At 39.2% G+C, this 24,671-nt stretch overlaps 1 protein-coding gene across 1 annotated transcript; it reads left to right on the top strand.

Annotated features, from left to right (window-relative positions):
- Positions 1-659: 659 nt before the first annotated feature.
- Positions 660-7,503, top strand: LOC117460659 (uncharacterized). The gene is made up of 5 exons (XM_071206058.1): positions 660-770; positions 1,830-1,984; positions 2,101-2,260; positions 6,660-6,811; positions 6,942-7,503. The coding sequence occupies exons 2-5, from the start codon at positions 1,847-1,849 to the stop codon at positions 7,128-7,130; spliced, it is 639 nt and encodes a 212-aa protein (XP_071062159.1). The 5' UTR covers positions 660-770; positions 1,830-1,846; the 3' UTR covers positions 7,131-7,503.
- Positions 7,504-24,671: the final 17,168 nt, after the last annotated feature.

A 24,671-nucleotide genomic window follows, 5' to 3' on the forward strand; every position in this document is an offset into this window, starting at 1 on the left:
CACTGAGGATCTCAAGTTATACTAAAGAACAATTCTAGTAAAGCTCAGTTGCCATCAGACCGTAGGATGGTGCTTCTGGGCTGTCTGAACAGGGCGTGCCTGATGAAGGATCTTCCTTAGATAAACGGAAGGCTTTAGATATAGATGGTTAAAGAAATCACTTTCTACCTCATTTGAATCAATGTCATCACAAATCAATAGATGCGAGTTGGCTGTTCGAAAGCAGAGAAGAACAAGTATGTCTTATTTAACTGCGTAATACCGTTATGTTGCCTGATAACAGATCAAGACTCAGGCATGAGAGGCTCGGGCTTGTTCGTACACAGCATGTCCCAGCAAATATAGGATATGTGTCTGTCATTCAGCAGAACTGCGTCATTGCGCTGGGCTTTACCCACCTTAATCATGATTCAAACAACAACTTTGAATAACTGATTGTCTTACGCAGATTTTCCTGATTTGGGAATTGGACCTGAACTTTTCTAAAGATAACATTATCTTGAAAAATATAAAGGAAATATATATGAACAGTAAGTAGCATTAGTAGATGCATCTCTGTATTTCTTGTGGCGAGAGTTGTGGGAAAACTTGGATAGTATTTGCTCATGGCTTTTTAAGTTAGCTCCCTCTTTCTCTCTGCCTCTTTCTCTCTGTCCCTCCCATAATATTGGGCGTTGCCCAGCGGACTATAAATTCTTGAATACATATCCAGTGAGCGTCTGCACTCTTCACTGACTCTCAAACTACACTTTCTGCCTCTTGGTTTCCTGGTAAGTTTGTTTTAATTACTCAAAAACGTACTTATCTGTTCCACTGTTGTTTCGTGTTCTTAAATAGCTAGTTTCGACGAAATCTCAAAATCTATTATGAAGATTACAGATTATTCTTCTCGGTTGCCTATGTCTTTTAAGGCTATGTTTAAATGTGGCTAAATAAAACTATTTTTCTTTAAGTTTAGTCTGTTATTTCAACATATTTCCTTGGTGAGCTTGGGCGTTGTTGGCGCATTACGCACGGCTTTTCTTCAGACAAGTAGCGGCTCATCCCCGGTCTGTTATTCTACCTTAAGTTATTTCCCTCTTTTTCGTCTATTCGATTTCTAAAGATCTTCGGGTTTTTTGTTTTTTTTGGAACTCAGCCAGAAATGGTTCAATTGAAGGAAGGGGAGAGGAAGAGTTGGAGGCTTGAGATAAGGATTTTGGTTTATGTGCCGGAAAATATTGTCTAATGGTTAAAGAATTTGCTCTGAGTTCCAGTAAGACCAACGCCCACTTTCCACTTACCAATGTTAGTTTTGGCTTAAGTAACCTCAGTGGTGGACAACGATTTCATATATTTGTCTAAGCAAAAGTACCACACTGTAGAAATCCTCTGTTAAAAGTCCTGTATTCAAAATCCTATTTAGAAGAACAGTAAGGACAATAACTGTTGTATACTGAATGTATGTAAGTCGCTTTGGATAAAAGCGTCTAACAAATGACATGTAATGTAATGTAACTCTTATTGCAGAATAGCCCATTTCAGAATAATGCTGTTTTGCTGAATTATAATAATTGATACATTAATATGAACATTGCTATGTTGCAGCTGGAAAAGGGATGTGGTTTTCTTTTTACATACTGCAGAGAAGTTGAACAAGGGATCAATACAGTCTTATATTTATCCATTATAACATCTTAAATTGTAGTGAAGGGTGTGACGTAGCATACATACTTAGTTAAAGTAGGCCTACAATGTAATTAAGTGTACTGCTTTACTGCACTGCAGTCTTATCCTTCATTGAAGTTCATGTACAATGTCAAAATGTGTATCGTCTTTCCTCCTTTCAGCCCACACTTCCGCAGCCATGACTGAGTTAGAGAACTGCATGGAGAGTCTGATCAAGGTGTTCCACCGCTATTCTATTGAAGACGGTGATGCAAAGACCTTGAGCAAGAAAGAACTAAAAAAACTGTTGGAGAATGAGTTGCCAACCTTTCTGAAAGTAAGAATACTCTTCCTTATATCAAATATTATCTATATCCCTGGTGTACTCCTATGTAACTGTACTCACTTTAACTTTGCACCCTGAACATTTCTCTTTTGCTAATGTTTTTTCAGACCCAGCAGAACCCCAAAACTGTGGATTTCATTTTGAAAGATTTGGACCAAAACAAAGATGATAAATTGGACTTTGAAGAGTTTCTTCCCCTTGTCGTCGGCCTCTCAATGGCCTGTGAGAAGTGTTACATGCTCCACGAAAAGAAGAAGACCAAGAAGTGATGGGAAAATATAAGGAAGAATTATGATGTTGAATGTTTTTAGAGTAGAACATGAATCACTAATGTGGGACAGAATCCCCAATTAAAAACCTTTTACAAGATGTTACCTCCTGTCTGTTTTTGAGCATGTCGTGAACAAAGCACTTTTCCAACCTTATTCATGGAATCTTTATTATGGTTATACACTCTTTACTATCTATTTCGTGTTCACATGGACACATTACAGTCAAAAAGAGTTCTCCCAATGCCAGATACATATACCTCAGAAAGTCCAGAGAATATTGAGGAGTTCACATCTCAGATACATAATTTTAACCATAAATATCAATGTTCCCTTGAGGCAGCAGATTTTAAACAGTATTTAAATGGTTCAATATGGGAATGTGCTGTACTCAGATGTTGCAAGATGAACATGGGTGCAGCACCACATTCCTTTATGGCATGAGTTAGGGTTTTGCAAGATAAGCATGCTTCTTTAATTTAGATTCCATTATCCTATTTCCTTTCTTGCACATTCTTTGGTTATATTTTTCTCACACACACACACACACACACACACACACACACACACACACACACACACAAGGAAAGAATATTTCAAAGCCTTTGGGCAATGATTACAAAAACCCTCTCTGTCTTTTCAGCCTGCTTCTTTGGAACGTTGGAATTCACCAGCAGAGAGATCTCACTGTTGAACACACCCAGACTCTCAAATACATTTCAGAGGGAAGGAAACATGCCTTTAATTATTTTAAAAGTAAAACAACATTTGAAGTAAGTTAGCTGCTAGGCTGCAGGAGTGTGTGAAAAGGGCCTTTAAGCACCTGATAGCTTGATTTGTCATGAAAGTAAAGCACAGGTGTGACTTACAGTATCTCAATAACATTGTCATGAGAGTCTGGCAAGACAATACATAAAAGTTACTTGGAGGAAAAGCACAGGTAAAAGTAATGATGGCTGAAGGCTGTTTAGCTGTTTTGATTGCAGGGTCTATAATGTGATAATGTGATCGTTACCGTTATAAGTGACACCGGTGCTTTTCCAGAAACTTTTTTAATAGAATCGGTCATAAGACCTTTATAGGCCTTTAATAGGGCTAAATAATGAACTCATTAACATACCAATAAGTGGAAAGTGAACATACTTGATGAAATAATCAAAAACAAATATTTATAAATGATAAATAAGTATTCACTGTGATCTGGTGGGTCACGTTACATTTTTAAAAGGTATACAAAGCAGAATTTACCCTCACTTCTTTGTCAATAAAAACAGCATAAGCGACTTCTAAAGTGACCATGATCATATATGAGTCGCCAGCCCTTCTGTTAACATGCAAACAAGGAACTTATTTACAGGTCATAACATGAGCAGAGGTTAACGCTAGATCACAGTGATTCATGTATCAGCAAATTACTTATTAATCAACGACAAATACGTTTTTAATGATTATTTCAGGATTAACTAAATGTTTGTACATGACATTTCTGGCTCAAAAAATTTGACCTCTGTGTTGTGATGTTGTCATTTAGGTTATCTTGATTTGATAGTAGTTTCATACTTCATCTCATAAAAAAAAATGTCTTTCATTTCTTCCCTTTTCCCAAATTTAAATGGCCTGCTCTTGACATTATGTAGGTATATTTTTACACATGCCAGTAAATTAACTGTACCTGAGTATAATTGCCACGAGGTGTCAGTACTTTTACTTGATCATGACACTCTTTCTATCCCTGTAAATGTATAGGTATAGTTTTCATCAATTATGTGAGAGGTCCAAGTAAGTTGGATGTCACAATATATAATAAGAAGTTAGATATCAAAAAGACAGTTACAGCTAAATGTACTCAATATATTTCTGGCGAGGGGATAGTCACAACCCGGCTATCAGCCTTTAACATCACTGGCATTTGGTCCTTTAAGCAGGAAGTATGGACTTTATCACGCCACTAGATGTCAGAATACTCTTTTAAAAAACAATCTTTTTAACTCGGATATTGCTCCACTGTTTTTTCTAATTCCACCTCTTGAGTTTTATAAGAAAATGCAGCTTGAGTCAAGGTTGTGTTATCTTAAGACACAAAACATCAGTTGAATGGACATCATACATAAAATATATATTTTTTACAAAGAGTGATGTGCACAGATGATGTACAGTATAGGAGTTGTTAGGAACACAGTGTTCCTAACAACTCCTATACATCCTATCCAGTGTCAGAGACTTATCTTGCTATCAGTCAGAATGTAAGTCTGTAAATGTGAAAAAGGCATTTTGGGTATGCTGTTTCTGTGGGTGGAAATTGTTGGTTAATGTTTTCAAAAGTACCTCCTTTGGACCTTTTGTTTGTATACACTACAATGTAGAGAAACCTACCATCCAATGGAAATTCCATCCATTGCTGTATGATTCATGGCTATTATGTTTAAGTGTATATTTTACGACTTTGTGCTGTCGTTTTTTCACTTGCAAAGGTGGAGGCTTGCCTTTCTGCTTAACTGGTGGGTTTTATTTAAAATGAAGAGAGCCATAGCAGCATATAGATTGTAATAAATGAATTTAGATTAAGTCTTGAAAACATTTACAGCTGTAACTTAATGGTAAAACTAATATTTAGAAGGTTCTAAGCTATTTGTATTTCATTTAAGATCATGTGCTCATGTTCATGGTGCAGACTGCAGAGGTACAGAAAGGCTCCAACAGTGAGACTGTAACTCCAGCCAGCAGAGTGTGGAGAGATGAACTTTTTTGTAATTAACACCACATGATCCTACGTCTCTATTTTCTTTTCCTCCCCTGCAAGGAGAATCTGATCGTATTCAATAAGTGAAAGTAATACGGCCAAAGTGAAGAGCAGACTGGTGCTGAATGGTTTAATCTAAAAGGGACTTGGCATGGGGCAAAACAGGGTAAGAGAGGAGGGACATGTTTCTCTTCTGCCGCCTATGTACAGACGAGTGGAAAATGGAGGCTGAGTTTTGCAACAGTTCAGCAGGATGAGTGGGGAGTGGCTCCAGAAATCCAACATGTTAAAACAGACAGCCATAGACACTCACATTGAGATACTTGAAGACTCTAATCAAGCAGATGTATAATTATGACTGCTGCTGCCAAGTTTAAAACTGGCTCTTTTTCACCTCTTAACTTTTCAAGAGAAAGAGTTTTAAGAAAATAAAAGAAATCACTTTGTAACTGCAGTAGAACTACAGGAATAAACTACTGTGTTTGTTCTGTTCTGTTTTTTCATGTTCTTTGTGAGTTATATAATTGACTAAACTATACAACCATGACATCATTTGGTGGTTCCACACATATTGACAATAAATTAGCCTTAAATGAAGCATTTTCTTTGATAGTTTTATCACTGCTGATATTTGCAAAACTTCTTAGATTTAGAAAAAAAAAACTCCTGGGCAAACAGGAAATGGAGACAAATTACGGACACACGCACACACACACACGCACACACACACACACAGCTATGACTTCACACTCGCCACTTTGGGCTGGGTGCTGACTGTAACTTTCCATTCACTGACATATTTTCTCCAGAAGGCTTCACCGAGCAGCTCCTCAATGAAGAGCCTCGCTTTGCCTTGCCTTACTCCCACTGTTCACCATTGCACACAGACACACACACACACACACACACACACACACACACACACACACACACACACACACACACACACACACACACACACACACACACACACACACACACACACATTTCAACATGGGTAACATTTGCTCTATAAAACACAAACATAAACACTGTCTTGTCTTTATTATGGAAATACTCAGAGAAAGACATGGTAACACTATTTTGGTTGGAAAGGGGGAACATTTCCAGTGCATGAATCACTGCTGGTGTGGGTGTACAAGCCCCTGTGTGTGTGTGTGTGTGTGTGTGTGTGTGTGTGTGTGTGTGTGTGTGTGTGTGTGTGTGTGTGTGTGTGTGTGTGTGTGTGTGTGTGTGTGTGTGTGTGTGTGTGTGTGTGTGTGTGTGTGTGTGTGTGTGTGTGTGTGTGTGTGTGTGTGTGTGTGTGTGTGTGTGTGTGTGTGTGAGAGTGTGTGTGAGAGTGTGTGTGTCTTCTCTTTAAGAGGAGGCTTTCCCCTCAGTCTGAAACATTTTCACTTGGGACAGCCGGCAACACAGACGTGATCTCTCTTCATCCGGGGAACTTGAACTCTAAGGTAAGTACTGATTAAAGCCAATTGTTAGAGAAGGACAGTAGCATTTTATTTAGATGATGATAATGCAAGGCACAATGGAAGAGTCAATAAATGGCATTATTGTTATAAATTCATTCATCATGTTGATTCAGGTTTCATCCTATTTATTTACTCTTTAGCCAGTACTTTAAGCATCCTCTGATTTGTCTGATCTTTCTCTCCAGCTACAGCCATGGCTCGTCTGGAACAGGTCATTACAAACATTGTTGACGTATTTCTGGAGTATGCTGATGATGATGATGGCAAAAAACCCCAGTTAAACATTGAAGAGTTGAAGAAGGTGTTGGAGCTAGAGATACAAAGCCCAGAGTTAAAGGTAAGAGACTTTAAACACCTACTTTTCATGACATGCTATTCATAAAATAAAAATGATACTGTAGACAACCATTCAGGTGGGCTGCTGTGCATTTCATGTTGTTATTTAACTGTTATGATGTGTCCTCCAGGATAAAATCAATGCAGATGACATCGGGGAGGCAATGGAGATGTTGGATAAAAACCACGATGGAGAGGTCAACTTCCGAGAGTTTTGTCGGTGTGTGTGTGTCCTGGCCAGATGCTACTACCAGAAGAAGACAGGGAAGGGTGGCAAGAAAGTCAAGGGCAAAGAACCAGAAGCTGAACAAGAAGACTGAATATTACCTGCAAAACCTACAAATGTTTGTATAATATGCATAATATATTTACAAATGGCATCTAGGCCGCAGTATGTTTATGTTATGTGTGACACAACTGACCCTGAAAACAGATGCTGCTGCTATTAAGCTATTTGCACATCCATTATTTGCACATCCATTATAATATTTAGGTCACAATATGCATATCTTTTATGTGACACAACTGAACCTGAAAGCAGGTGTGGCTGGTATTAGCTTTGTGCACTTACATTATGAAACTCAAGCTTGTGTATTAAAGTTGCATGCAAAATGTGAGATTCACTGCCTTCATACCTAAGTCATATGTTTTCAAAGAAAGTTTCATTCCAGAAAATAAACTTCCATAAGTTAAGTGTGGTTTGTTGTGTTTTATTTTTGTATTGGTTTATAGCAATCACTGTACAAGTAGCTGATAGGTATCTGATGTCACTGCTGTGGAAACATGCATCGGATCATCAAACATTCAACAGACATCACCTGCTACAGTATGTTGCAGTGCACGCATCACTGTCAGTGCTTCATCAATATAAATGTTAGCTCTATTATTTCCAAAACTACTGACTTGGGTGCAATCAATGGGAGTGATGGGTGTTCAGACTGTATATATAAAGGTGTTCATACTACTTTTAATATCAAGATTGTTTGATTTTGCTTCATTTTATATGGATTTTCTTCCACTCCACAAAGCAGCCTGTCCTCCTATAAAAAACGACCATATAGGTCGATTGTTCAGCAGCTAAATACGACCCAGAGACACGTTTTAAAGTGTAGCCCCTCTAGTGGTCGTGTAAGAAACAACATGCTCCTGTCAATTGCAAACGCTCCGGAGGGTCGTTTATTCACAAATAATCCTCTCTGGAAAATCCTAAATTGTGGAATAGTTTGGCCATTAAAATGCTTTTTTATTAGATTTCTAGCGAGAAGTGTATATTGTACTTTTATAATCCACGTCCAGTGGATGTGTAGGATCTACAGTTTGATAGATATACGAAGATGATTTGAGGTCTCGCCAGGAGAACGTGACCTGTAGGCTATATGGGCAACTTCCATGTAAAGTTAGCGTGGGTGAAAACAGTATTTCCGGTCTCGAAGTTTTCATAATAAAACCGGAAGTATTCCCCACACTGTCAAATGATTACGCAGTGATATCTCCATTACTCATCCACTAAAAAACATCAGTGTATCCTTGTTAATTACACAATATTGATTGGTTTAAATTGTGTACAATGCTTTTGTGTTTTTAACCTTCGATTCGGAGAAACAAATTGTTTTTTCGGAGTTTAGACACTACAGAGTTTCCGAAGACCCTACACTACCCAGACTCCCCAGCTATCGTTTGGGACTACAACATCCGCCTTGCTTTACAAACCCCGTGATTAGTCCTCAAGCTCTGTGATTGGATATTGGAGTGGCAGTGCGACAAGGTTACGCTGAGCGTCACAGCTCTTTGAAATGGAATGGAACCACGCCAGACTATCCAAAACTGGACTTGGACGGGTCCAGCCCGGCCCTCCCCCCCAGAATTACACTTGCTCGCTATTGTGTGTTTCGCAACATGTTCTATGGCACGTCTCTACTGGGAAATGTAGTTTTAAAAGACGTTTTCGTATTTCCCACAATTAGAAGTTGCCAGTATTAAACTGTATACATCCCTGGAGGTTTAGGGGACAAGAAACACATTGGTGTTATCAAATTTAAAACATATAATTAATACATGGGTGAAAATTGCTTGTGTCCATAATGGGCAGCATTAATACCACATGACAGCTGGTCTTATGTCTGTGACCCCTCCTGTTGTTAATTGATAAGCCTGAAATATGCACTTGTCAAGGTTCAGATGCACATTTAGCAAATATGGCAGTAGCCATCGATCATCTTAAGTTAAGATACTTTATTGATCCCAAGTTGGGAAATGTTTTTGTTACAGCAGCATGTACTACTTTGTTCTACTCCACTACAATTCAGAGGTTAACCTGGTATTTTTACTCTACTACATTTATTTTGTTACTTTGCAGATTCTGATTAATGATGTGAAATATAAACAACCCTTAAATCAGACTTTAGTTACACCTGAGTAAAATTCAGCCTTATCAGTTTGTCTGTTTTGCACATCCTCCTGTTAATATCTTTGGACGTCCTGCACTAAACTGTTTTATTGTAGAGATCACTACAGTATCTTCTAGATATTTTCCATTCTATATATTTCTATCATTGACCCCGGCTACTCTTAATATTTAAATGTTTTCATCACATATTTATATATCAAATATCTTGTAAGTCGCTTTGGATAAAAGCGTCAGCTAAATGCAATGTAATGTAATGTAATGTAAAAATATAACTTATTCAACAACTACATTCAATAACGTGCTTTAACCACTAGGAGGTGCGGTTTAGACCAGTAGTTAATAAAACATAATAATATCGTACATAATATGACTATTCACTTTATTGTGAGTTTAAAACAGAACGGTAAAGGAAAATACATTTTCAGTCTCTCGATGTGAAGCTTATGCATTGTACCATGAACCTGTATAGACCTGTAACAGTCAACTGCATGAGGAGTTGGAAAGGTAGTTCAGAAAATCAGTAATATCTTTAAAAACTACAAAAAAGTCCCTTTCTATCAGCTGTGCACCGTTATGGTGTAAATACAGACTATCTACTAATTGGATCAAATATAAAAGTCAGCCGAATTAGTGTTGATACTGCAAGGAGACGTATTGTGTGAAAAGAAATGGAAGATGTTGTTTAATTGTTTATATATTTATGGTCCACGTCACGTATTCAGTTTTGGCGGCATCTCTTCCAGTTTGTCAAAAGGTCTTCTGATCAGGGCTCTATAAATACATATCTAGGGCAGATATGTAATATTTAATGCAGCCGAACCGTGTATTACAATGCCGTTATGTGATGACTTTCAAAGAGAAAAGCAAGAACACTCGGAATAAAGTATTATTATTACATATACACGTTCTCCTGACGAAATCTCAAATCATCTTCGTAATATCTATCAAACTATAGATCCTACATATCGACTGGACGTGGATTCTAAAAGTACAATATATACTTCTCGCTAGAAATCTAATCATAAAGCGTTTTAATGGCCAAACTATCCTACAATTTAGGATTTTACAGAGAGGGTTATTTGTGAATAAACAACCCTCTGTAACGTTTGCATTCAACGGGAGCACTCGAGGCCGACAATTTTCAAACGTAATTATAGGTCGTATTAAGCGCTTGAACAAACGACATATTTGGTCGTAATAAGGGCTTAAACAATCGACCCATTTGGTCGTATGAGTTGGAGGACTTGTTGCACAAAGTGTTAACTCACTCCCATTCAGTTTATCAGCAACCACCCCATTGTATCTGTTCTAGTTTTTTCGCATAAGGCTCTTGTGATTGGCTGAAAGCGGTTTCCAAAATAATACCTGCTGCAGGCTATTCAATAGCATAGACAGTGTTTAACTTGGCTGTGGGAGAAGGTTGGGCAATTATGCAGCAACAGGTAATGCAGGTTTACCTTTAGTGTCCAACAGAGGGCAACAACACCCCAAAGCAAATCAAATATCAATAACTTTAACATGTTTTAATCATGAATTGATTGTAGCACCATTATTTATTTGCAAATGACATTCAGCCCACAGTAGGTTAATGTTATGTGTGACATAACTGACCCTTAACACATGTGTGGCTTAAGCTAAATAAAACTCAAGCTTGTTATTGGTCCATGTTGAGTTTCAGATAACTTTTATTCTTGAAAATAAACTTCCAAAAATGTAGTTTGGTTTGTTGTAAAATCCTTTACAGTTTATGGAAATCACTGTATATGTAGTTGATAGATATATAATGTCACTGCTGTGGAAACATGCATAGGATCATCAAACATTCAACAGACATCACCTGCTATGTTTTACGGTGCACATATCACTGTCAGTGCTTCCTCAATGGAAATGCTGTATCTGCTGTATTGTTTTCCAACACTACTGTCTGGAGTACCTCACAGGTTAAGGACTTCTTGTAGATCAGATTCCTTTTACGCCATAAAATGAGTTAAGAGTATATCTCTCTGTTTTCTCTCTTTCTCTGTTTGGATGTATTTGTGTCAATGAACATGAATCAAACCCAACATTTATCTTGTCAAATTCCAAAATTCCAAACCATAAATAAACATTTAGAAAATGACTTATTATTTATGATTAACAAAACACAGGGGCAGTATTTGCATATTATCTTTAGCTGCACCTTAAGTTCTTAGGAAGCATTGTTTTAGGGTTTTGTTGTTTGCCAATGATGCCTTTAGAAGTTTGATTAAAACACCCTTTGCTCAGTGTGAATGTTTTCATCCCACTTTAAATATCAAGATGAATTGATTTAGCTTCATTATATATGGATTTGTTCCCCCTCCATAAAGTGTTCAATCACTTCCATCTGGTTTACCAACAAATATACTTTCTTTTGGTTCTTGTTTGTTTTCATAAGGCTCTTGTGATTGGATCAAAGCTGTTTAAAGAAATACCTGCTGCAGGCAGTTGTAGAAAAATGAGACTGTTTTACTTGGCTGCCAGAGAAAGGTTGGGCAATGACAGGTAATGCAGGTTATCCCTTAATGTCTAACAGAAGGCAACAACACCCTAAAGATAAACAAATAAAAATAGCATTTAAGATGTAATGCAAATTACCTTCAGGCCACAATAGGTTTGTGTTATTTCAGACACACCTGACCTGACCCTGAAAACAGATGCTTCTGCTATTAAGCTATGTGCAGAACCATTGTGAAACTCATGCTTGTTATTTGTGTATAAAAGTTGCATGCAAAATATGAAATTCACTGCCTTCATGCCTATGTCAACTGTTTGCAAATAACATTTCATTTCTGGAAAGCAACTTCCAAAAGTTTGGTTTGTTAAGATCCTTTACGGTTCATGGCAATCACTGTACAGTACAAGTAGCTGATAGGTATCAGATGTCACTTCTGTGGAAGGAAACACTCATGGGTAGGGTAGGGTACCGAGAACCGGTTCCGGTTCGGAACCGGTTCCAACATTTCGATTCCAACGGCATCATTTAGACATGTGAATTTCGGTTCCGCTTTTCGATGCCTGAGGAAATGTTTCTCGCCGCTCTCCGTAGCCTACTGTATGACTGCGGCGCATGGATGCTGCGGCGGGGCGGGAAATGTAGCGTTGTACCTACACTTCCTACAGCGTAACCTGAGACCAGGGCCGGCCCATCGCACTGGCGTTTAGTGATGGGAATTCCGATTCCCTTCGGGGACACGAATCTTTTGATTCAGTTCACTTGAAAGATTCGTTCACTGATTCGTTCACTGATTCGTTCACCGGTTCGCGAACGACTTCTGGTGATTTGCACGTTCGCGAACGATTCGTCTTTGTACTTAATTCGTTCAGTGAGTCTTCACTACTGCCAAAGTCCGTACAAGAAGTTTGCTGGCGTAACATTTATGATATTAAAACACATTTTCCACCTCACCTTGTTGCCCCATGAATTATGCACTGGGAATAGGCTACATATTATTTAAGAAATATAATTGGCCATTGTTAAATCTCATAAATGTGTGCCTGACTATACGATGTAATACAGCAGGCTAGAACGTTATACTTTCAAACCCATGCATGGACTATGTGCTTAAATCCCAAAGCATTAAACTCCATTTGGCCGAGTTCAAAGTGAATACAAAAATATATCCTCTACATCGGTGACGATTTATTCATATTCTATAGTATGTACCCATCTATGTTTACCTTTAGCTAGTGGCTAAGCTAGCTGGACGCTACGGAGCCCAGCTATCCGCCCTCTGAAGCTTTTAGTGCCGACAGGGGGAGGAGAATCTCCCGCTAACGCTGTGTGTGTGTGTGTGTGTGTGTGTGTGTGTGTGTGTGTGTGTGTGTGTGTGTGTGTGTGTGTGTGTGTGTGTGTGTGTGTGTGTGTGTGTGTGTGTGTGTGTGTGTGTGTTTCACATTAGCGGGACGCTATGGAGCTCAGGTATCCACCATCTGAAGCTTTTAGGGCCGACAGGGGGAGGAGAATACAACGATGTGTGTATTTATCGCTAAGCTAGCTGGACGCTACGGTTCAGGTATCCGTCCTCTTTATTGCGGACAGGTTGAGGAGGATGTCCCGCTCCTGTGTGTGTGTGTGTGTGTGTGTGTGTGTGTGTGTGTGTGTGTGTGTGTGTGTGTGTGTGTGTGTGTGTGTGTGTGTGTGTGTGTGTGTGTGTGTGTGTGTGTGTGTGTGTGTGTGTGTGTGTGTGTGCGTGTGCGTGTGTGTCGGAGCTCAGGCTCTGATTACAGTAGCTACACTGTAGGAAACAGTTCTGAACTGTTTCCGCCAGTTCTTTAAGTTCGTCATTCGCGAACAGCTTCTCTTTAGCGGCGACTCAAACAAACGAATCGTTTTGTGGGAGGAATCAGTTCCTCTCGTTCACTTCAAAGATTCGTTCAAAAAGAACGAATCGTTCGCGAACGACCCATCACTACTGGCGTTATAGATGTTCGCCTAGGGCGCCAGATCTGTGGAGGCACTGTGCTGACAGCTCTGGGAGGGGAAAAAAAAGTTTTGACCGTTGGTGCTCATCCTAATTTTCGGCCTTGATGTAACAACATTCATAATTAAGTAAATGTAACACCCTTTTAATCCCGGTTACACTTTTCATTTGCCCTGTACGATGGGCGCTGTAAGTGATGAAAATGGGGGATGTTGGCTTATCTGGCAACCGCAGCTCACAGCCAAAGTGCGAGGAGTGAGCGAGGGAGAGAGCGAGGCCCTTTCTCATTTCTCGAACTCCCCTCCTCGACTCCCCTCCTCGACTCCCCTCCTCGACTCCTATCCTCGATACTTAGTCCCGCCCACAGGAGATGCGAGCGGAGGAGCCGAGGAGGGGAACCGAGGAGAGAGGAGGGGAAGCAGCAGGCAGTTAGAGAAATGAGAACTCCTCTCCTCTGAGCGGTCATTTTAAAGAGACGTCCATCAATGATGACAGGAGGCACAGCAGCCCTCAGTCTGATGGACAGATGTGTTCATGATGACTTATATATTTACTTTGATTCATTCACAGTGCGGTATAATGAGACAATAACAGGCTACAGATGCGGACACGCACACACACATATATATGTATATATTTATATAAATATATACAATTTCAGAATCAAACAGAGCACTCTCATAATAACGTAACACTATCAGAGACTGGATATATCCCCCCCCCCCCTCTCTGGTCGCTACAATGAGGAAAATAAATTACGGGACAAAAGTTTTATTTACAAGTATTAAAAGTAAGCAGAGGACACCAAACCAACTGAGACCTGTCTGTCCGCTGCATCTACGCACACACTAGAGGCTTCTCAATACTCAAATTTCCTCTCCTCAACTCCTCGACTCCTCGGTCCTCCGGTAGTGACCCGGAAATGAATTTCAGCGTGCCATTTTGAAGGACGTCTCATTTCTCTAAATGCACACCGAGGACCGAGGATCGAGCGTCGAGGAGGCTCTCTGGAGGAGCTATAACCGAGGATACACTGATGGTTCCTCCACGGGTCCTCCGCGGATGCATTTCCGGGAACGGTGGCGGCGTGACGCACGGCCGGACTTATCTCAGCCAATGACAGCTCTGCATGCATCCCCTGGATATTATTTTAGAAACTGCTCTCATCGCAACGCGATGTTTACAGTGAGAACAGCTGTGAGGCCCGTGCAGAAAGCAGAGCAGTGTGTAAAATATATATCACTCAGTATAACAGGCCTACTCTCTTTATTTGCTTTAGTTTAGTAGATATCTACAAAGAGTCCATATTTTTCTAAGAACATTTAGTGCTTCACAATAAAATACACAACGGCTGTTGCCTGATTATGCTTTAGGAGCTGTAGGTGTTTTCATTTCATTTCAAACCTTTATTTAACCAGATTGGTCCCATTGAGATCATAGATCTCTTTTTCAAGGGAGACCTGCAGCATATAGGTCCCACATGAAACATGAAACAATAAGGACATTATACATTATATTTACAGGATACATAGTTATAGACATTTACAAGTGCCCATTGTATCAGCAAGCATTTCATTTAGCCTAGCTTTAAAAACATGCAGAGGAATGAGATTGCTCAGTTTCAATTCTTGCTGAAGATTGTTCCAAGCATGTGTGTGGTAGGCCTATAGTGTCGGTGCGTGTGGTACAGTGTGTAGGTGCGTGTGGTACAGTGTGTAGGTGTGTGTTGTACAGTGCGCAGATGCGGCGGACAGACGGGTCTCAGTTGGTTTGATGTCCTTACTTTTAATACTTGCAAATACAACTTTTGGCCCGTAATTTCAATTCCCCATTTCAGCGACCAGAGAGAGGGGGGGGGGGGGGGGGGATATATCCAGTCTCTGATTGTGTTACGTTATTATGAGAGTGCTCTCATACTTTAAATTGCTTATATTTATATAAATATATGTGTGTCTGTGTGTGCATCTGTAGCCTGGTATTGCCTCATTATACCGCACTCTCAATGAACTCAAAGTAAATATGTGGGGGAACAATGTTCAGCTGATCTAACAGAGATTATAAAATATGACGAAACACTCGACAGCTGATGCAGCTGTTGCCACGTAATAATGAACGGACGTCGCTTTAATATGACCGCTCAGAGGAGAGGAGTTCTCATTTCTTTAAACGTCTGCTGCTTCCCCTCCTCTCTCCTCGGTTCCCCTCCTCGGTCCTCCGCTCGCATCTCCTGTGGGCGGGTCTAAGTATCGAGGAGGGGAGTCGAGGAGGGGAGTCGAGGAGGGGAAATTTGAGTATTGAGAAGCCTCTACTGTAACACACACACGCACCTACAGCTCCTAAAACAGGCTACAGCCGGTGTATTTTATTGTGAAGCACTAAATGGTTTTAGAAGAATATAGACTCTTTGTTTGTAGATATCTACTAAACTAAAACAAATAAAGAGAGTAGGCCTGTTATACTGAGTGATATACATTCTACACACTGCTCTGCTTTCTGCACGGACCTCACAGCTGTTCTCACTGGCCCCTACACTCGGCGGCGTGCGTTACCGCTTGGCGGTGGGCGTGTCTTGAGCTTGGGGAATCAACGCGAGCAGCCCGACCAACAACCAACCACATGAATGTCCCGCCCCGGACATACAAAGCAAAGCATTCATGCTACATCCATGCTGGCTAAATATACTGTCTATGCTTGCTAGCTGTCCATTCAAACGAAGTACACTGGATATAAACTCCCCAAACAAGCGAACACCTACCAGTTTCCCCCACTGCCTCTGCCACCTCCCCCCATGCCTGGCTCCTCCGGTTTGTATCCCTGTATGTTCCCTACCGCCACGATCATTTTCTCCTCCTTTTGTTGACATATGGGAAATAACTGCGGTCTGGCTCTCCCAACATACACCCGGTTTGATTGGCTACTGCTTGTACTGTCAGATTTACATACGAGGGATTTGATTGGCTGACGCCTCCGTCGAGGCGGCAAAAGTAGAACATTGCTCTACTTTTGCAGCGAGCACCTCGAGAGAAGCTACGCTTTACTACCAGAATGCAGTTCGGCGAATCGTGACGTCACCCCATTCAAAGTGAATGGGTAGAAGCGTTGAAGCGGCAACGCACGCCGCCGTGTGTAGGGGCCGTCAAACATCGCGTCGCGATGAAAGCAGTTAATAAAATAATATCCAGGGGATGCATGCAGAGCTGTCATTGGCTGAGATAAGTCCGGCCGTGCGTCACGACTCTTTGAAACATCTCTGTTGCCGGAAATGCATCCACGAGGGAGCCGTGGAGGACCGTGGAGGACCCATCAGTGTATCCTCGGTTATAGCTCCTCCAGAGAGCCTCCTCGACGCTCGGTCCTCGGTCCTCGAAGTGCATTTAGAGAAATTAGATGTCCTTCAACATGGCGCGCTAAAATTCATTTCCGGGTCACTACCGGAGGACCGAGGAGTCGAGGAGGGGGATTTGATGAAATGAGAAAGGGCCCGAGGGAGAAAGGGAGGGCGCTGTTGTTATTAGCATCTGGTGCTAGCTGCTCTAACGGAAGAAGAAGAAGATGTTTCTACAATGATGTGGAGGGAGAGTCCTCTCCAGTCAGACTGAGAGGCTCAGTGAGGTAAAGAACTCTGAGTGTTTAGATAGTTCACGTTAGTCTAAGACTAAGTTATCTCAGTGGGTCTCAAACGTTTTGATCACAAGTTATGTAAACACATATTTCCAAGGCACTCCTTTATAATTATTGGGATAAAACAGGTTTGAAATCATTCCAATGTATACTAGGACAGTAAACCAGACATATCGTTTTAAACTGGAGAGATAAAAAAATATGCATAAATAAAATAGTAAAATAAGATATGAATGTTACATGTATTTGTTTTTGGCTATGGTAGGTTATTGGTTATGTTCACATACTTATTTGATTATTAAAATGTAAACCGATCTTTTTCATATGGGTGTTGTTTAGAGTTGTACCCCCTAGATCTAGTCTATAGTAATTCTGCTTAAAGTGCACCAGATTGAAGCATTTTACTTCAAAATGTTCAAACATTTCTTCCCGGTATGCCTGAGAAGGCAGATATGCTTGTTTTTCTCAACAAGAACAGTTTTTAAATGGGGGGGGGGGTCCTTTCAAAGTTGGACTGTTGCACTGTTGTAGCTTCAGTGGTTCTCAGGTTGCAGTTACATAGCAGTGAATATAAACAGACTGATTAATGTGAATATTACTGTAAACTAACCTGTGTAAAAGTTTCTCGAATACATTTTTTTGGTGGAAGAAGCATGTATCATTTTTTTACAGGAATCGAAAAGTAGAATCGGAATCAGAATCGTGGAAATTCAAACGATACCCAACCCTACTCATGGGATCATCAAACATTCAACAGACATCACCTGCTATGTTTTCCGGTGCACATATCACTGTCAGTGCTTCCTAAATACAAATGTTATGTCTATTATTTCCAATACTACTGATTATTCTCCCATATCAGATTTGTTCTGATTGTTTCATTAATATCATTGATAGAATATATCTCTTTGTCTTTCCGTCTTTCTCCCTTTGGATGTGTTTATGTCAATTAACATGGTCTAATCCCAACATGTATTTTATCAATTTATTCCCAACCCATCACTGCACATAGAGATTATTACGTATTATAAGCAAAAGACAAGGGGCACTAATAGTATTTTTGTATGTATCCACACAATTATCTTCTTAGGAAGCATTGTTTTGAGGTTTTGTTATTTCCCAATAATGTCTTCAGAAGTTATATTCGAACATTTGCTCTGCAATGGGAATGTGTCCTTACCTTCTTTTTAATATCAAATAGTCTTGTCTCCACAAAGTGTTAACTCACTCCCATCTGGTTTATCAGCAAACACACCTTTCTAATGGTTCTCGTTTGTTTCCATGAGGCTCTTGTGATTGGTTAAAAAAAAGGCGGTTTGACAGAACCTAATGCAGGCTGTTGTCTAGCACAATGGTTCAACATGGTTCACTTGGCTGCCGGAATAAAACAGTTGAGCGATCAAAACAGGCAATGCAGGTTTACTATTGGTGTCCAACAGAGCCTAGCAACATCCAAAAGCAAAACAAATAGACAAACAATAACGTGTAGAAATTAAATCTCAAAAGGGAATTTGTTCAAATAGTGACTTCATAAAACCACCTGATCATTTATGTGATTAGCTTATAAAATGATGGCTGACAAATCAACAACAACTGATCCAAATAGGTTTTTCATTATTTAACGCATGTTGTGGCAAAGGTAAATCATACTTTCTCAATATAAGTTATTTTAATATTTACAAAAGTTTGTGTTCCAAAGCCTTTGATAGCTGCAGAGTGTAATGTAAACATAGGGGACATTCAGTGATTCAGTATTGTTGTATTTCTATGATGTATAACCTTTGAATCACTTCAAGTTGTGACCACACCCATCTCTTGGGTCCTGTCCTCGTGAACTGTCAGTGAGTTTAAAGGTAAACATTTATTTCAAAATTCAAATGTAGTGTGTTTCCAAGACGTTTTAGAAGTAGAACACATGGTTTCTATATTGTTGGCTGAGGAAGTAAAGATATTCCTTGTGTGTATGGTTATACATTTTGTAACAATGAACTAATCCTTCGGTTCATTAAGGTGGTGCTTTCAAACAAATAAAAGCATATAGGATAAAACAGGGGGTTCCCTGCAAATAAATGGGAAATGAGTGAGAGCAAATACTTTTACACACGCAGCAATTGCCATTAAAAGACAAAGAAGATCATAAAACATAAACATTTATATTATAATTTGTCTTGGTCATTTTTGGATGGACTCTTTTTTGCAAACAACTTTTAAAGTGAAACATGCTTGAGTGGATGTAGCAGTAGCACCTGTCAGTGAAGGCCGGTTCATAAATGCCATTTGTTTGTTTTAGTTCGAAACATTATGGTTTTGAGGTTCTTACTTAATTTTAAGGGATTTCTTTATGCAACAGTTTTAACGATAGCAGATTCCTGAAACATATCGACAGTGTTGATTGATTTTTAAAAGTTTAAAGAAAACGTAATGTAATTTAAAACAAAGTGAATGAACAGAGAATTAAGACAAAACAACGTGCATGTGTTTATATCCAGTTTGTTGTCTCAGTACCTATACTCTGTACAATGACAACAATAAATCAATCTAATCTAACATAAGTACATTACAGGATGTATCTTTAGTGTCTGCAGTAGCACAGAATAAAGCTTACATTTAAGGAATTACTCTCAAATTCTAGATTAATAAATATGTTGCCATGTTACATACAACATTTTGCAAGGTCATTGCATGAATCAGCCTTTTTTTACCTTCAAATCTTGTTTTAACAGAATGTCTGACACATATTGTAAAATTAAATTAAAAAACATCAGCCGATTCATGTATAATAAAACTCTGAGCTACTCCCCACACACCGGCTTGGCCTGTCCTTTTATGCCATAGAGACTAAGGGATAGACTATAACATTGTAACAATCCTGTATACAAGTTCATGCATTGATGTGTGAAGTGTTTTGGTTACAGGCAGATTACATCATTTTAGAATATAAAATCCTTCTTTCTATTGAGTAGCTGCCATGTGGGGCCTATTGTTGAGAACCTTTGTCAATTAATCAAGTTTGATTTATATAGCCTAACTGTCTCTTAACATTTGGTATACTGTAGTATACGACCCCTTTTGTTATTTGGAAATTCCCTAAAGAAACACCACAATCAACGGTGCCACCCGGTGCTTTCAAACTAACTTTCTGACTTCATTTTCAGGGTGATGTTAATGTTTTTCAAATGCAGATAATGACCAGAAAATAGTTGTTGCCAAAATGTTAGCATTGTCTAATGGTCAGACCTCTTGCTTGTGTGTGTCCAGTTCCAGTTGCCATTTCCATTGTATGACTCAGCATTTTTTACCCACAACCCTAACTCAATGAGAACTCCTTTTTTTTCAAAAGCAGACACAATGTCTGACATCTGTCGACACCTATTGCACAAAGAAAAAACAGTGATTCATGGAATAAAACGGACCTACGCACCACAGAGCAGCTTCCCTTGTCCTTTTGTGCCATACAAATGAAATACTCAATACAAAAAGTGTATCGTGGTTCACGCATTATTGTGTAGTATTGTGATTACTGATCTGCCCTGTGGGGCTATAATCAGAACATTTTTGTTGAAATCAAGGAAATGTTATTTACAAAGCAGAAGAATACAAATGACACATTCGTCTCTCTACAATTTGTACAGCACACACCCTCAGTGCTTAGATTATTGTAGCGCATATGAAAAAACCTCCACAAAATACACCAAAAGTGGCAAAAATGGCAGAACTTCAGGGAGAGCAACAGCTCCAAGGTCGGGCTGACAGGCATTTGTTGCGTGTTCTGAATAAAAAACAAATTGAAACAACAACTGATAATGACAAAATTGATGAGAATTGGGAAGCTGTATGACCAATAATATAACTTTTAGGTTTTACAAAGGATCAAAACCTTACCATGGATTCAAATCAGTTACTTGAGACCAGTATCTATTATTGTCAGGAATAATTATATTTCTCTGTCGTGTAGAAGTTTAGTTACAATTACATAACTATTGGTTATTTCGTAGTGGGAGGGGACATTTTCAGGCAGGAATACTGTATAGCTTTCCATTTATAGATGTTTCTCTACAATAGGTTAGGCTTTACAAATCTTAAATGTGCTCCACCTGTAACCAAAACACTTCGAACATCAATGTACTGCACACACAGTTAGACAATGTCAACAAAAGCTTAGCAACACAAACATGTATACACCCATGATCTATAGGTATGCAGTATTGCAACACACTGGTGAAACTGGTTTGTTGGGAGAACATACATTAGTGTACAAGTGTTTTTGCCTGGTCATTCATGGGTGTGTACACCATTATAAAAGTAGGCTTTCCCCTCAGTCCAACATATGTCTCATCTGGGACCAAGTTAGTGACACGGACGTGAACTCTCTCTACCTGGGAACCTCAACTTTAAGGTGAGTCCTGTTGGAAAGCAACATATTAGTGAGTATGTTTTGTAAAAGGAAATACATTAAGTGTCATCTGTTTTGCTATTGAATTGTCTTTTTGTACAGATACAGCCATGTCTCGTCTGCAAGAAATCATTAAAAACATGGTGGAGTTGTACGTGGAGTACTCTGATGCTGATGGCAAGTTGAGCAAGGAGGAGCTGATGACAATGGTGGATAAAGAAATTGAATGCGCTGAGATGAAAGTAAGAACCTCAACATACTCACACATGATGACAAATTCTTCTTCTTTATTAGTCAGGTGTGTTTCATGATTTTAACAGTAATATCATTTTTTTTCCAGGACAAAATCAAAGCTAAAAGATTTGAGAAGCAGGCACGTGATGGAGAGATCGATTTCAGAGAGTTTTCTCGTTGTGTGATTTCTCTTGCCAACAACTGCTACCACAAGAAGACAGGCAAGGGCAAAGACTGCGGGGACTGCTCCGATGAATGAATGTAAAACCTTTGAAGAGTTATCATTATAACGTGTGTATATGTAACACTAACTGCACTGAAAATGAAACTTTCACTGTCTCACTGTCAATTGGTTTTCATAGGCTGTTCAATACTGGTCAAGAATGAATATAAATAATTGAGTTTAAGTCAACGTGAGCGTCTTCATCTGTTCGGTTTTATGGCTATCACTTGCATAGTTGTGTTCAACGTTATTGCTGTGGATGAAAATTTGCATAGACTGCATATCTCCAAATTTGACAGATTTCTTAAGATGTAGGTCTCCACAACTCTCAGTCTACCTGTAACTTGTGTTAGGAGTCATCTTTTTGTATGAAACCATTTATCTTTACCTATTTGCAAAAATGTGTTTGAAAGCTCTGCGTTTATGAATCCATCAGTCAGTTCCATCTGAATAAACAGAATGCACTTGATCTGAAATAGGTCCAAGTATCATGTATGTAATTCAAAACCAAAGACAACTTCTTGCTGTGCTTTTCAATCAGAAACAATCTATTTTCAAACAGGATGAAATCCTCAACCGCCAAATGCACACAGGAGTAGTTGCTGAATGTAAATTATGAACAAAACACAGAAGGCATTTGATGAAAAACTCTAAGGGGCTTGTACAAAATATTCAGAGTTTACCATTATGGCACAGAAATCCTATATTAACCATAGAATAATCAATACACTTGTTCATAGAGTCTTTTCGCAGGTGACCACTTATTCCATCAAACAACAGGAATGCGTCCATATCACTGTTTTGATTACATAAAATGCTACATTTTCATGAAATCACTATGAATTGTATCCACTCCCACCCCATAATCACTCCCACTTGAGTCAGGGTGCGGCAGGCCATACCAGTAGGGGAAATTATTATGTAATATATTGAATGATACAGTGTTTAATTCAACTATTTGTGTGAGCAAGCAGGTGTATAATGAAAACCAGTTGTGATATAAAGAGATGGTATAAAATAGCATTAAAGATTTTTAAATGCAGCTACTGTCAGTGACAGAAATATGAGTCTGTATGACAGGAAATCTACACATACAGGTACTTTACATAATATGTCTGTGTAAATCCACTCCAACAGTGGTCTGCAACGGACCCACAAGACTGCTGAAGCAAGCTACACCAACAGTAGTGGAAGCCTAAATGAATGCTAATGCCAACTTCATAATGACGTATAATGAATCCCGTACAGAAGAAACAACACACAAGTAAATTAAGTATTTTAGTTCAATATGCAACTCCCCCCTGCTTCAAATCAAATCAAGTTTTATTTATACAACACATTTTTAAATTAATTATTTTTACAGCAAATACAACAGCACAGTTTGTGCAGAATATCAGTATGAGAAAACGACACCCTCTGTCCTAAGACCCTCACATCGTACAAGGAAACACTTCCGGAGAAAACCCACAGTTTAAAGGGAAAAAAGGGAGAAACCTCAGGGAGAGCAACAGAGGAGGGATCCCTCTCCCAGGACGGACAGACGTGCAATAGATGCCGTGTGTAAATCGAAGAGATAATACATTTTACAGCGTAGGTAGACCAAATGTTTGGAAATGCATGTATCTGCAATAAGAAGGTGAAGGTGCTTCCTGTCGTTGTCCACAGAATACGTCATGGAGGAATCAAACTACTTTGTAAAAATGAAAGGTGAATTTAACAATGTACATGGGATGCAAACAAATCAATTCCCTCAGTTGAGTTTATTTAAAAAAGTACCAACTTGAGCACTGGTCTAAAAAAATGTGCCTTTTGTTTGACTTGCCAGTTTCTAACTTGTTTTTGAACAGTATACTTTACTTGCACCCTTTTAGACAATGTGTACAGCTTAAAGACTGGTCTAAACAAGGGGCCTATCTTTTTACATGTCAGGGCAGAATGAAAGAGGTTCAACTACAGCAAAGAAAACAATTGTAAAATTAAAATAATCATGCATTTCCTTGATATGGTGCAAAACTGTTTGAAATTGAAAATGCCAAATGCAAAATGTGCAGCCCAACAGTGGTTTATAAGATCTCAGAGAATAGATACTGATTCAGTTTACGTGCATTTTCACCACAGAAGGGATCAACCTCCCTTAACAGCACCTTTAAGCAGTGTAAAGAACACACCCCAGCATGGTATTACTTCCGCCTTTGCAAGAAGCTATACAGGTGGCTCTTTTGTTCTGTATTTTAAATCTCAGATGTGTGTTGTGTGTGTATTCTAAGGTCAAAGTCATTCAAATCATCAATGGTATCATCGTTAAAAACATTTTCCATGTAACATCTGAATGTACAAATGTAACTAAACAGAAATCAAATGAAAAGACGGAAATAAGTGAAGCACTATGCCTTCACTGAATTACAGTATACAATTACATTAATGTGATTAATTACATGAATATGAAGTAAGAGAAAGCTCCTAAAATACTCCTCATAGCTACAGCCAGAACAGAGCACTTGCATGACACACACCCACACCACACACGATTAAAAACTGGTT

Source organism: Pseudochaenichthys georgianus, chromosome 16 (genome assembly GCF_902827115.2).
Source record: "Pseudochaenichthys georgianus chromosome 16, fPseGeo1.2, whole genome shotgun sequence".
In the NCBI taxonomy this organism is placed as follows: domain Eukaryota; kingdom Metazoa; phylum Chordata; class Actinopteri; order Perciformes; family Channichthyidae; genus Pseudochaenichthys; species Pseudochaenichthys georgianus.

Coding starts and splice junctions, on each gene's coding strand:
- LOC117460659 (XM_071206058.1), top strand. CDS start 1,847: ATGACTGAGTTAGAGAACTGCATGGAGAGTCTGATCAAGGTGTTCCAC. Junction 2,261..6,659: donor AAAGAAGAAGACCAAGAAGT/GATGGGAAAATA, acceptor CTTTCTCTCCAG/CTACAGCCATGGCTCGTCTG. Junction 6,812..6,941: donor TACAAAGCCCAGAGTTAAAG/GTAAGAGACTTT, acceptor TGTGTCCTCCAG/GATAAAATCAATGCAGATGA.